The sequence below is a fragment of the Narcine bancroftii genome, chromosome 3, assembly GCF_036971445.1.
Source record: "Narcine bancroftii isolate sNarBan1 chromosome 3, sNarBan1.hap1, whole genome shotgun sequence".
Lineage (NCBI taxonomy): Eukaryota > Metazoa > Chordata > Chondrichthyes > Torpediniformes > Narcinidae > Narcine > Narcine bancroftii.
Window position 1 is genome coordinate 355,773,932 of NC_091471.1, and position 12,873 is coordinate 355,786,804.

Sequence of the window (12,873 nt, forward strand, 5' to 3'; positions counted from 1 at the left end):
GAGCAGGTTCAGCAACTGTGGTTGGGAGGTGTCAGGGATCAGAACGGGGACTTTGGGCTCCTAAGCAGGTTCAGTAATGGCAGTTGGGGGGCAAAAGAGAGGCATCGGGAATCCGAGCGGGAACCTCAGGTGCCCGAGCTGGTTCAGAAAGGCTGATGGGGAGGCGTTGGGATTGGAATACACAAGAGATACTCTGTGTAAGTACTCTGCTACTTAAAGCCATTTCTCAAATATTCAGAAAATGCAGTTAACTGAGTGTTGTGAATGATTGGGAACGTACTGTACAATATGAAAAGAAGCGGCCCAACACCGACCCCTGTGGAACATCACTAGCAACTGGCAGTAATCAGAATATGATCCTTGTATTCCAACTCTCTGCTTCCTGCCAATCAGCCAATGCTCTACCCATGCTGGTATGTTTCCTACTATATCACGGACTCTTATCTTGTTATGTAGCTTCATGGGCAGCACCTTGCCAAATACCTTCTGAAAATCCAAATACATAACACCCACTGCATCTCCTTTATCCAGCCTGCTTGTCACTTCCTCAAAGAATTTCTATAGGTTGGTTAAATAAGATGTTCCCTTAAGGAAACCATGCTGGGGCTTTGGCTTATCCTGTCATGTGCCTTTACAATCGACCCAAACATCTTCCCAACTACTGAGATCAGGCTAATGTTTATAATTTCCTTTCTGCTGTCTTTCTCCCTTTTTGGATAGTGGGGTGACATCTGTGATTTTCCACTTCCCCAGGAACGTGCTCATTTCATTCCCCTGTCATCTCCTTTGCTCTCCATTATTATTTCTCTCACATCATTTTCTCGTGGTCCTATATCTACTCTCCCCCCTTTTATTCTTTATAGACATGAAGAAGCTTTTTGTATCCTCTGATATCATTTGTTTGCCTACTTTCATACTTCGCAACACTATGCAAAATTGTTATAATTGTGCCAATTTTCACCTGATGTACAGAGTTATTAAGGGAACCATTTCAGAACTGATTAATAATGCCCCAACAAGAAGACAGGGACCCGCTATAATTGCTCCTTAACTGAAATATAGCCTGGTTTTGCAATTAATTTAAATTAATAAACAGTCCATTTATGTTCCTATTAGACATTCTGCCCACATAATATCAGATTAATAAAACTATTTGGCTTTGTCGGTAATTTTTCTGATGCTCAGAACCAGAGCAGAATTAATGCAAGAAATCATTCTCTTTTAGAAAAGTATTAATTCATTAAATACCCACACAATCCCTCTTCAACATGGCAACAGCATCTGCACTCAGCCGGAAGTGTAAAGTTCTCATTTGGGCCTTTTTGCTCCAAACATGAAATCTCAATTCAGTAACCAAAGTTACGCAAACTTATTAGTTGAGAGGGAGAGGAACCTTAAGTTCTTAGGAGTCACCATCTTGGAGGATCTTTCCTGGACCCAACACACAAATGGCATTGTGGGAAAAAAAAGCACGTCAGCTCTTCCACTTCCAAAGAAGTTTGGCATGACATCTGGCACATTTCTACAGATGTGTGATGAAAAACATGCTGTCCGGCCACATCATGGTCTGGTATGGGGACACCAGAACACCTGAGCGAAAAGCCCTGCAAAAGGTAGTGGACACAGTCCAGGATATCACAGGCAAAACTCTCCCCACCGTCAAGAACATCCACAGAGAACACTGCTGTCAGAGAGCAGCAGCGATCACCAATGAGCCAGCAAACACTCCGACCATCAAGAAAATGGTATCTCACACCACCAGATTCAGAAACAGCTGCTACCCCTCCACCATCAGACTCCTTAACAACAAACTCAATCAGGGACTCATTTCAGGTCTCTTTTGCACTTGATTGATTTTTTCTTCTCTCTCTCTATTTTGCATAGTTTATTTACATTTTTTTTATTTGTTCTCTTGTGTATGTTGAGTCAGTTTTTATTTAGCAATGCCAATAAGAGGTCATTCTGCCTCAGCAGGAGAAAGAATCTTAGGGTTGCATGTGATGCCATGCATGTACTCTGACAATAAATCTGAAATCTGACTACCTGTTACCTAGCCCAAGGAATGTTAACGCAGTTACTCTTGCCTGTCTCTTCCTATTTCCCTTTTGGTCCTCTAGGTGGAAAGAGGCACAGGATCATGAAGGTCAGGAGGCCAAGTAAAAAGCAGTGGCTCAGGCAGGAACAGCAATTGGGTAGCCTGGGATTTGAGGGACAGCCTTGGGATGCAAGATGGAGGAGACAGGAGAAGCAACAATAGCTGGCAATCTGGGCTGTGCAAAAGGACAGGAAGAAATTGAGAGATTTATGGTGAAGCTGTGAAATCACAGGGTGAAATCCTATCAGCCTCAGAATAGAAGCAATGATGGAAGAAGGCAGAGCATGGGCAGTGGAAGGGAGAAATCCTAAATTCAATTCTCTATCGGAAGTAGTTTAGACTGAAAAACAATGCAGGTGAGTGTAAACAAATGATAATAAACCAAAGATTTTATTTTGTAAAACTCTAGTGCTCATATTTTAATGGTGACCCACAATATTTACATATATAATAAACAGATACGACAATGTATTTAACTTGGGTCTACCTCAACAACTAAAATCACACTTCAATTGTTATAGTTGGTAAAGGTTACGACTTTAACTGTTAAAGAGACTGGACACTATCAGTAAAAACATGATACATCTCTGAAAGTCAAGGATAAATAAAATAAAAGCTTTCTTCAACTATAAATAGGGGGCTAACCTTCCAACATATGGTCATTCAAGATTTAATTTGTTGAAAACTCTGCAAAGTAACTCAGGTGTACAACATGTGGCATGAATGTACCAAAGTAGTATTTCAACCAATTCCCCCCCACATCTCAATGACTTACCCAACCTGATGAATGTGTGCTCCCTTGCTGGTTGGGCTTGCTGGTGCAGACTGTGTAAGGTTTGAGGAGTCCAGGATACGCTGCGGTCGGGCATTTACCGTAGCCTGCGGGGAATTGTTCAGGAAAAAAGCTGCATTTTAATAGAGCGATGAATTCATTCACCAAAGATTAAACTATTACTTAGAAATAAATGATTACATTTAGCTATCCCACTTCACTGGAAAAGGACGGAGGACTCTAAATTTCAAAAATTATTTTGGAACAACATACTCCCTGCAAAACTAAGAAGTCAAACAAAATGAACTGAAAGCATCTGTTCAGAAAAATGTTCCTGTGAGGCCAGATTCAAAACATGAAGTAAAAAAAAATCCTTAATTCCACCAATTGATATCTGTGATGATTCTTTCTCAAAGGATGAAGTGGCACAAACTTTCCTTTTCCAAATCAATTTTGGATCCTGCTAAAATGGGAAAGAAACATATCTAGCTGGTACACATGATCAACATTGGTTTCTTGATTGCTTAATTTAAAATGACCAATTTATGCGAGCCATCCTGTTTACATCATTTATTTTATTCAGGCACCTGCCTACATTTTGCTCAAACCTTGATTTCAGGCTCAGGCCCAAAACGTTATGGTTATGTATCTTTATCTTTGCTACCTAAAGAATGCTCCATGACTTGCTGAGTTTCTCCAGCATTTTTGTGCAAAAAGTTACGCAAACTTCTGCAGATTTTTTTGTTTAACTCTATTAATATCATTTTCTGGATTAATTGTACAACACGACAGTAAATTATAAAGAATTGCATAGCAGTGCATAACTCCGCAAGACATATTTTGCTGATGGGCTCCTTCAATTCAGATTACAATTTCTGAACCAAACATAATATTCTTTTAACACCTGGTTGAGCCAAACAGAAAACGTTGGATCTGTAATGACCATCAGGGCACCACTTTCCATGAGACCTATTTTTCTCCCTATGTTCCCATCAATATTTCTCTACTACTGACCAACACAGTAGAGGCAATTTATAGTGCCTAATTAACCTACCAACCTACTCGCCTTAGGGAATGTGGGAGGAAGATGGAGCACCACACAAGCACAGTGAGAAGGGGCAAACCCCATGTTGATCTGTGAGGCAGCAGGCTCCACGAGCCGCCCCACTACTCCTTCTGAAAACCAGTGGATCTGATCATAGGCTTTGCTTAAAACAAGCCATTTCACAAATCCTTGGGAGACACCTCTCTACTTTGGCTAACAATCTGCCATAGTGTCATACAGCATGGAAACAGGCCCAAGGTATCCCACATGCCTGTATTTGTCATTTTATAATTTTCCAATTTAGCTGGCAATCTCCAAACAGAAAATTAAAGCACACTTTCTGAAAGCAAGTATTTAACATTTCTACCTCAGCAAGCAACAATCACTCCTTGGATCAACACAGAACATAATTGGCGGTAAAGATTATGAATCTAATGGATGCATGCTTGATACAGTGATATATATATATGATCAACTAAACCAGGGTGCTTTTATCTGCTCTTTCTAATCTTCTAACAGTTAGAAGATGTCTTTTAAGTGCTTAATTTTTAAGATGCTTGACATTTTAAAAAAATATATTGTTGAAACATCGACATCCACTTAACAACAAATTTGTTTGATGCACCTGTGTAATTTAAACAACTCATTTTCAAATTTTCCTCCTATCTGCAAATCCAGTGTGTAACACTGAATTCAAATGGAGATGCACTCCTGAAAGTGGTTCATTGACAAAGAAATGAGGAACGTTCAAATTTTTTTTTCAGTTCCATGACTTCCAATATTTGAGCATTAAGAATAAATCGATTAAGCCTCAATGAAAAGTTGTGCAAGCCAATTTCATGAATGCAATGTTGATGCCATGAAGCATCAGGCAGCAAAATGACAAAATAAGTTGCTCACAGACATTCTCATGTTCCCCCCCCCCCCCCATAGTAAACATCACAAATGCAGGCAAATGGGACAAGTCAGTGTGCTGTGAGTTGGTCAAAGGATCTGTTTCAGTGCTGCAGAACTCCATGTAGCTCCCACAATACAACCCATCATTTACACCACCACATTTTCTTCTCTTACTGGATTACAATGTTTTGGAGTGCATTGGTGCTTGACAAACCTCCTCATTAGATAATGTGGAGCAGGAATATGCAGGCAGCTGGTCAGCATTACCTGCCAGGATTGTACTTCATATGGACATTTTTGATAGTAGGTTTCTGTCTCCAGACACCAAAATAAAATGCAGATTTGTATACATTCAAAAGCATGTTACAATTCATTAAGTAGGTTTTTTTTCTTCATTACTTCTTAATTTACTGTTTCAAACTTAAAATAAATGCTGTGATTTAAAAAATGCTTTTACTTCCTTGCTAAAAATAAAAGGTCATTTTATCATCAGATTCACATTCCATTTCTCTTTATTTTGCCTGTGTCTCTGCAACATTTTCTCTCTCATGAATTGCCAGGGGAGGTGGTAGAGGCTGGTACAATAGGGAAATGTAAAAGACACTCAGACAGGCACATGGATGCAAGGAAAATGAAGGGTGATGGGTGTGAGGTAGGGAAGGTTGAGTAGGTTTATAGAGGTTGGCACTACATCATGAGCAGAAGGGCTTGTACTGTGAGGTACTACACCATGCCGTGCGGGCGATTGGGGGTTTCGCACAGGCTGCTACAGACACAAAGGAACCAGGTACTGAAGCCAGGATTCAAGAAGGAACCGAGGGCAAGAAGGGCTCCCAGAGCCTCAGGTGCTGAAGGCTTCCTGATCATGTCGGAGGTTTGGACCTGGAGCCCGGGTTGCCCATGAATTGAACAGGAGTCTATGCGGTTGCAGAAGCTGCGGCGAATCCACGGAGACCCAGTGACTCTGAAGGGATTCTCTTTTGCTTTCTCACTTATTGTAGGGGACATCAAGTGACGCTAATGGCAAACCTTGTCTGCCTTACAGCAGGCAGAAGGCAATTTTGTGTAGTATTACATGACAAGAAATGAATCTTGAATGCTCTGTTTAATTCTAATTCTTCTGCTGTTACCTGCACTAAAGGGTAATTTAGAGCAGACAATCAAATAATCAGCTCATCTTTGGGTCCTGAAACGATCATCTCATGGAACCCTATGGGAGAACATGCAGTGTGAGAATGATGCTGTCCCTTTTCATGTTAACTCTGATTTTAAAATATTTCAGTTAATGAGATTTCAGTTAATTTCAGTTAATCTTACGAATAAAGCGTTTTGAAAAATCTGACCATTCTTTGGCCTTTTATTGCATTAGTCAGGTGGATCACAAAGCTTCCAATCTGTCAAACAATAAGCCATACATCAAGTCTGAGTCACAAGTGTGAAGCCACAACAAAGAGAAAAAGACCAGTGATGCAAATATGCAAGTTCTTTCTTTCATCTACACTGGCTTTGAATTCAAATCTGAGGTGTTGAGTCATGCCGAAACTCATTGATCTTGATTAGCCTTAACCTTTCCTGAAGTAATCACCTAGGAGTTAAAACATTTGCCCAGTAGATTTGCTTTGAAATACATTCGTCTCATTCAATGTTAGAATAATGTTGATCAGATGCCCTACACTGCATTTTACATTGTACATACATTTTAAAAATCACTTTACCAGCAATATGAAGGTGCACAGTCAAGTTACCAAAAGAAAAGATGAAGTAAATCAGTTCCATGCCTCATCCTAAGCTTACCTCTAAATGGCCCAAGGATAATAGACAAAGAAGACTTTCCACCTCTCTTGGTGCCTGCCACATTGACCACCGCCAGTGGGCTGATATCGCCTCAAACCGTGCATCTTGGCGCCTCACAGTTCAGCGGGTAGCAACCTCCTTTGAAGAAGACTGCAGAGCCCACCTCACTGACAAAAGACAAAGGAGGAAAAACCCAACACCCAACCCCAACTTTCCCCTGCAACCGCTACAACCGTGTCTGCCTGTCCCGCATCGGGCTTGTCAGCCACAAACGAGCCTGCAGCTGACGTGGACATTTACCCCTCCATAAATCTTCGTCCGCGAAGCCAAGCCAAAGAAGACTTTGCACCGCATTCTGGTCATTTTGAGTAAGAGAAGAAATATTCAACATGACAGATCAGTTATGACACGGATGTCGTATTTCGCTTTTTTGACTCCGAAAGTTTGCTGCATTTCACAACAAAAAAAAAGCTTGATTTTGCCAAAAGAGGATGGGTCCTAAAAAAGTTAACACAAATTGAGAAAGTAATTGTTGGTAAGGCAATAAATAGGTAGGTAAGCCAAACAATAACAAAATATTACTCTACCCTCAATAGTCAGCAGTGAGAATGGCCACAGCAGGGCGGGGTTGGTCATACAACTAGCAACAAGGGTAGATGGAGAATAAATATCAAATGATGGAGATACACTGTAGACCCTGCTCTCCCAAAAGAATCTTGCAGAGATTCACATCAGATTCTGGACACACAAGAGACTGCAGATGTTGGAATCAGGAGCGAAAAGCATTTAACTTAGAGGATCAAGCAGCATCTTAAATTTAAAATTATGTTTTAAAAAAAATTTAGACATACAGCACTTCTGGCCCATGAGCCTGTGCTGTCCAAATACGCCAATCCACCTACAATCCCCATATGTTTTGAAAGGTGGGAGGAAACCCGTGCAAACATGGGGAGAACGTACAAACTCCTTATAGACAGCACTGGATTTAAACCCATGTCGCTGGTGCTGTAATAGAAATGTACTTTCTCTGGAGCAATCTCATGTTGGTGGACTTAGTGAAAGGGGCTTTTAGAATGCAGTCAATAACCCTCTTGCCAAAAGTACTGAGTTACGTGGTTACTGAGCGCACCGAGCAGCTTGAGTGGAATGAAATATAGAACAGCCAGCCAGAAATTAATAGGCAAGAATTGTCTTTTTGATGAATGGGCAAATACCTCCCAAACGATGTTAAATTGGACTGCAGTTCCATAAGATGGTGCAATGTTTTGCAGGGGCTGAAAGTATGGTGGATTACTCAGATACTATAAATGATGAAACATTAAAATGTAAATTAATTCAGCTGCAAAATGGAAGAAAGGAGGGCAGGCCCTCACTCCTGTTAATCAGAATGCAGTATGCTTCACCAAAGATCTATTTGAATGCCATGCTACCTGGACAAAGAAATCAATGTATAATGTTTATAATGTGTTAACCACACTAACTTTTATGATTCAAAAAGAACCAATTCTCTGAACTGTACTCAACGGAACTTCTTTCCATTCCAACTATGTTGCTGCTCTACGTAATCTTCTCATTTTTAAAACTAGGTGTAGCAGGTGGAATCTGAAGCCAAACTGTTCTCAACATATGGCCATCATGCAACCATTTTTCATTATAACAAAGTTATAATAAAGTTGCTTATTGTACAGCACAGCTTTAATAAAGAATTTTAGCTGCAGCCCCTCTATTTCCACAAGTTACAGCATGGTCAGCTTTTGTAATATATGCTGCGGTTGAACTCAGGGTTCTTGAGTGATTGTTCACTGCAACAAACTGGCTGCCTTGAAACTCTCCCTCAATTTTCACCAAGCTCTTGATGGTCCCATTGACATTGACCATCATTTGCTGTTTCTGTGCTTTACAATATGAAAGAGTAATTGGATGTCAACAATCAGGTCAAAGTAGACAACAAAGCAGAGTTGCATCAGAGACTCCGATTGCTCAAGGGAAACCTTTTGAACAAAGTAAGCAACGATGTCTCAAATAGATGAAAGTTCGCTGGAAAAGTTTTATTTCAGAAAACAAAGGGAGGCATACCGAATCTTAAAGTTTAGTCCCAACTATTTTTGATACATCAATAAAGATGGCTAACACTATCATGGCAACACAGCAGTTCCTTGGGATTAAGGACAAATTGGTTCCAGTTCTGTGGGTTTCAAGGTGGCAGATGAGGCCAATTAAAGACTTGCTTGCTAGATTGGCGATGATTAATTATAGTTTTATACATCAATTATATTTAACACCCGAAAAATTAAAAAAATTTGGTTTTAGTAAGTCAGATCTTTGTTTTCGTTGTGATCAGGTTTCTGGTACTTTTTTACATGCTGTTTGGTTGTGTGATCGGTTACAACAATTTTGGAAAGGTATTCAATCTATATTTAATAATCTATATAATCTTCATATTGTGTTAGACCCTGATATATTTTTATTAGGGAATATGCAACCGTTGATTGATTTAGAATTAGATAGTTACCAGATCTCTTTTATTTACTTAGCGCTGGCAGTGGCCAAGAAATGTATAGTGATTACTTGGAAGAATAGAAATACATTGTCTTTAGATAGGTGGTATTCAGAGATGAAGTTTTGTTTGGTTATGGAAAGAATATCTTTTTCTATATATCGATCTTTTTTTAAGATATATTTTTTTAAATTATACTAATAGTATTAATTCTTCACTCTTTATCATGGGGGTGGTGGGGGGGTTTAGGGGTTAAAAATAGGTTTTTTTTAGTCTTAGTTTTTAGTTGTTAGGGGGAGATGCAGAGATTGGTATTGTATTAACTATGTTACTTTGTACTTGTATTACTTTATTTTGTATTTTTTCTGTACGTGAATTACTTACTTTCTTCATATGTTAAAATTAATAAATAAAGTTTCGAAAAAAAAAAGGAAAAACTTGCTGATCCTACAACTGGAGAAGGCAGGGCCCGATGGACAAGCACACAGGTAGTGTGGCAAGAGACAGACCTCTGTCATGTGTGCTAAGCTGCTGTGAGCTCCCAATGGTGGCATCAACATCACCCTAAATGCTCTTGCTGCATGGACTAAGGATTCTATGAGTTGTAAGGAATATTCCATATTTTAAGGAGGCTTTGAAAAATCTAGAAAACATGTCCTCTGAACACCTAGAAAACTCTTGCAGTAATGGTTTTAAGAAGTGTTTATTTTGGGGACTGACCAATGCAATAACACAGTTAGCAATGTCACAAGAGTGATGGTGAAGACGTTCACCATCACCTCTGGATCGAACTGACAAGTTATTGTTTCCTATGTATAGATAACCAAGAGTTGCTGCCGATTTGGGGTTCGTGGCAGAAGCAAGGAATGGTCAAGTTCAAATCATGCCCGTGTGAGAAAATGGAGTGACACGTAAGTGTGAGGGAAACCAAGAGTGGCACAAGGCCGTATATAAAAATCACACCAAATGGTGAAAAGTGAGCAAGTGAATTATACACTGAAATGCCTTTAGAGTTAGTGTCTCCAGCTCCTAAGCTGCCCATGGAACTGCCCAAACAAGCTACTTAGATCCAATAAATGCTGGCCTAGCTGACACCAACTCCAATGAATGAATAAATAAAAACAGTTAACATCTAGAACTTTTCCTTTAAAAGGAAAATTTGACCTTTAAAATTAGAAAATGCATTAACAAGTTTTTCGCCTACAAAGGCCATTAACAACGTAATTTCATTACGCTCAGATATTTTCATGCAGGAACTTTGTAACATGGGCGCTGAAGCTGCAAAACTGATCCCACAGGCCACCCTTCCCTGGCTGTTGTCAAAGGCCAAGGCCTCTACAGTGTCATTGCTACTGGAGCCCATGATACAAGAACACAGAGAATCCAGGATGTTGTCTGTTCAGATCTACACCACTTCATTCAGATGAGAAGCTATTAAGCAAATTCAGTTGGATTGTTTATCAGGATGAAAGGAAGTGAATATTTGCCAATACTTCCCTGTTTGCAAATTGTTAACCCAACTTGGGGAATAATAGCAGGATTTAGTATTCTCGGGTGAGGGGGGGGGGGGGGGGGGGGGAACCCAGCAAAACAACCCAGAAAGCTTCAGTCCTGTTTCTGGGCATTAAAACAATTATGTAACAGAAGAACTCCCCTCCACAACCCCGACAAATGTGGAAAGGGAAGACAGCCAGCACAAAAAATTGCCAGGGAGCTTTCTTTAAGGATGTGTGATGTTTACAAATGCTTGTACTGGATGGAAGGATGTAATGTAATGTAAACAAACTGGAAATGTTTGTTTACATTACATTATTTCCCCCTAATATTCCACCTAAACTTTTCCACTTTCACCCTTAACCCATGTCCTCTGGTTGTACTTGCAACCAGATTAGGGACAGTCAACATGGCTTTGTACATGGTAGGTCGTGCTTAACCAATCTCATAGAGATTTCAAGGTTACCAGGAAGGTTGACGAAGGAAAGGCTGTGGATGTGGTCATCATGGACTTTAGTAAGGTCCCATATGGGAGGTTAGCTAATAAGGTCAGATGCTCGGTATTCATGGTAAGGTGGAAGACTGGAATCGACAATAGCTGTATGGTAGAAGCCAGAGAGTGGTGGTGAATGATTGCTTCCCAGACTGGAGTCCTATAACTAGTGGTGTGCCTCAGGGATCAGTGCTGGAACCGTTGTTGTTTGTCATCTATCTCAATAATCTGGATGATAATGTGGTCAATTGGATCAGCAAGTTTGCAGATGACAAAAAGATTGGAGGTGTACTGGACAGTGAGGAAGGCTTTCAAAGCTTGCAGAGGGATCTGGACCAGCTGGATAAATGGGCTGTAAAATGGCAGATGACTTTAATGCAGACAAGGGTGTGGTGTTGAATTTTGAAAGGACAAACCAAGGTAGGACATACACAATAAATGGTAAGGCACTGAGGAGTGAGGAAGAAAAGGGATCTGGGAATACAGATACATAATTCCCTGAAAGTGGCCCCACAAGTAGATAGGGTTGTAAAGAGAGCTTTTGGCATACTGTCCTTCATAAATCAAAGTGTTGAGTATTGGAGCTTGAATATTATGATAAAGTTGCACAAGATATTGGTGAGGCTAAATTTGGAGTATTGTGTGCAGTTTTGGTAAGATATTAGTAAGATTAAAAGAATGCAGAGAAGATTTACTAGTATGTTGCTGGACTTCAAGAACTGAGTTACAGGGAAAGGTTAAACGGGTTGGGACTTTATTCCCTGGAGCGCAGAAGAATGAGGGGAGATTTGATCAAGGTATACAAAATGATGAAAGATATAGACAGAATAAATGCAACCAGGCTTTTCCCACTGAGGTTATGCAAGTACAACCAGAGGACATGGGTTAAGGGTGAAAGTGGAAAAGTTTAGATGGAATATTAGGGGGAAATTCTTCACATAGAGAGTAGTGGGAGTATGGAATGAGCTACCAGCTGAAATGGTGAATGCAGGCTCAATTTTAACATTTAAGAAAAACTTGGACATGTACATAAATGGGAGGGGTATGGAGGGCTATGTATTGGGTGCAGGTCAGTGGGACTAGTCGGAATAATTGTTCAGCACAGACAAGAAAGGTTGAACAGCCTATTTTCTATGCTGTAATTTTCTATGGTTCTTTGGTTCCTAACAGCCCTTCTGTGGGTAAACAGAACCCATCATTTTTGATACCAACATGGACGAAAATCTACTTGGAGGTGAATTTTGGTTGTTGCAATACTATGTATCATTTAGACAAACAGATTGCTGAAAATTTTTAGAAGTAGTGGAGATTTCTAGAGGTGTGTGTGTGCGTGTACAAACAGGTATCTAGCACTCTGCAGTTCACTGGTCATTGTCTTGTTCAAAGCACATTCATTCAATAGAAGATCTTTCACAAGGCTCGGCTTCACTGAGTCAATAGTCTCAACTCAAGAGGCAAAAACCAATCAGCTGGAGGAACTCAGTGAGTGGGGAAAGGTATTGTTAACCTGTCAAGTCAAAACCATTCAATGAAACTTGAAACATTTCAACTTGAGATTTCGGCATTTCCCTCTCCCTATTCCTCACTGATGCTGCTTGACTCGCTAAATTCTTTGGCAGATTTCTTTTTGGCTCATATCCCAGCATCTGTCATCTTTTCTGTCTCCAGTCAGATTATGCTTCCAGAATGGTGGTCTCAGCAATTGTAAGGGAGATAGTGTTAGCCAAGAAAAGCAGGGCTGAGGAGTTACTGGCATATAACAGAAGACATCGCACTAGAACTAAGC

At 40.1% G+C, this 12,873-nt stretch overlaps 1 protein-coding gene across 7 annotated transcripts in view; it reads right to left on the reverse strand.

Annotated features, from left to right (window-relative positions):
• Window positions 1–12,873, reverse strand: part of rptor (regulatory associated protein of MTOR, complex 1) — a 339,346-nt gene that overhangs the window by 93,183 nt on the left and 233,290 nt on the right. For all 7 annotated transcript variants that reach the window (XM_069929956.1, XM_069929955.1, XM_069929957.1 and 4 more), the window contains one exon: window positions 2,871–2,974. In XM_069929956.1, coding sequence (XP_069786057.1) covers window positions 2,871–2,974 — 104 coding nt within the window. The remainder of the gene's footprint in view (window positions 1–2,870; window positions 2,975–12,873) is intronic.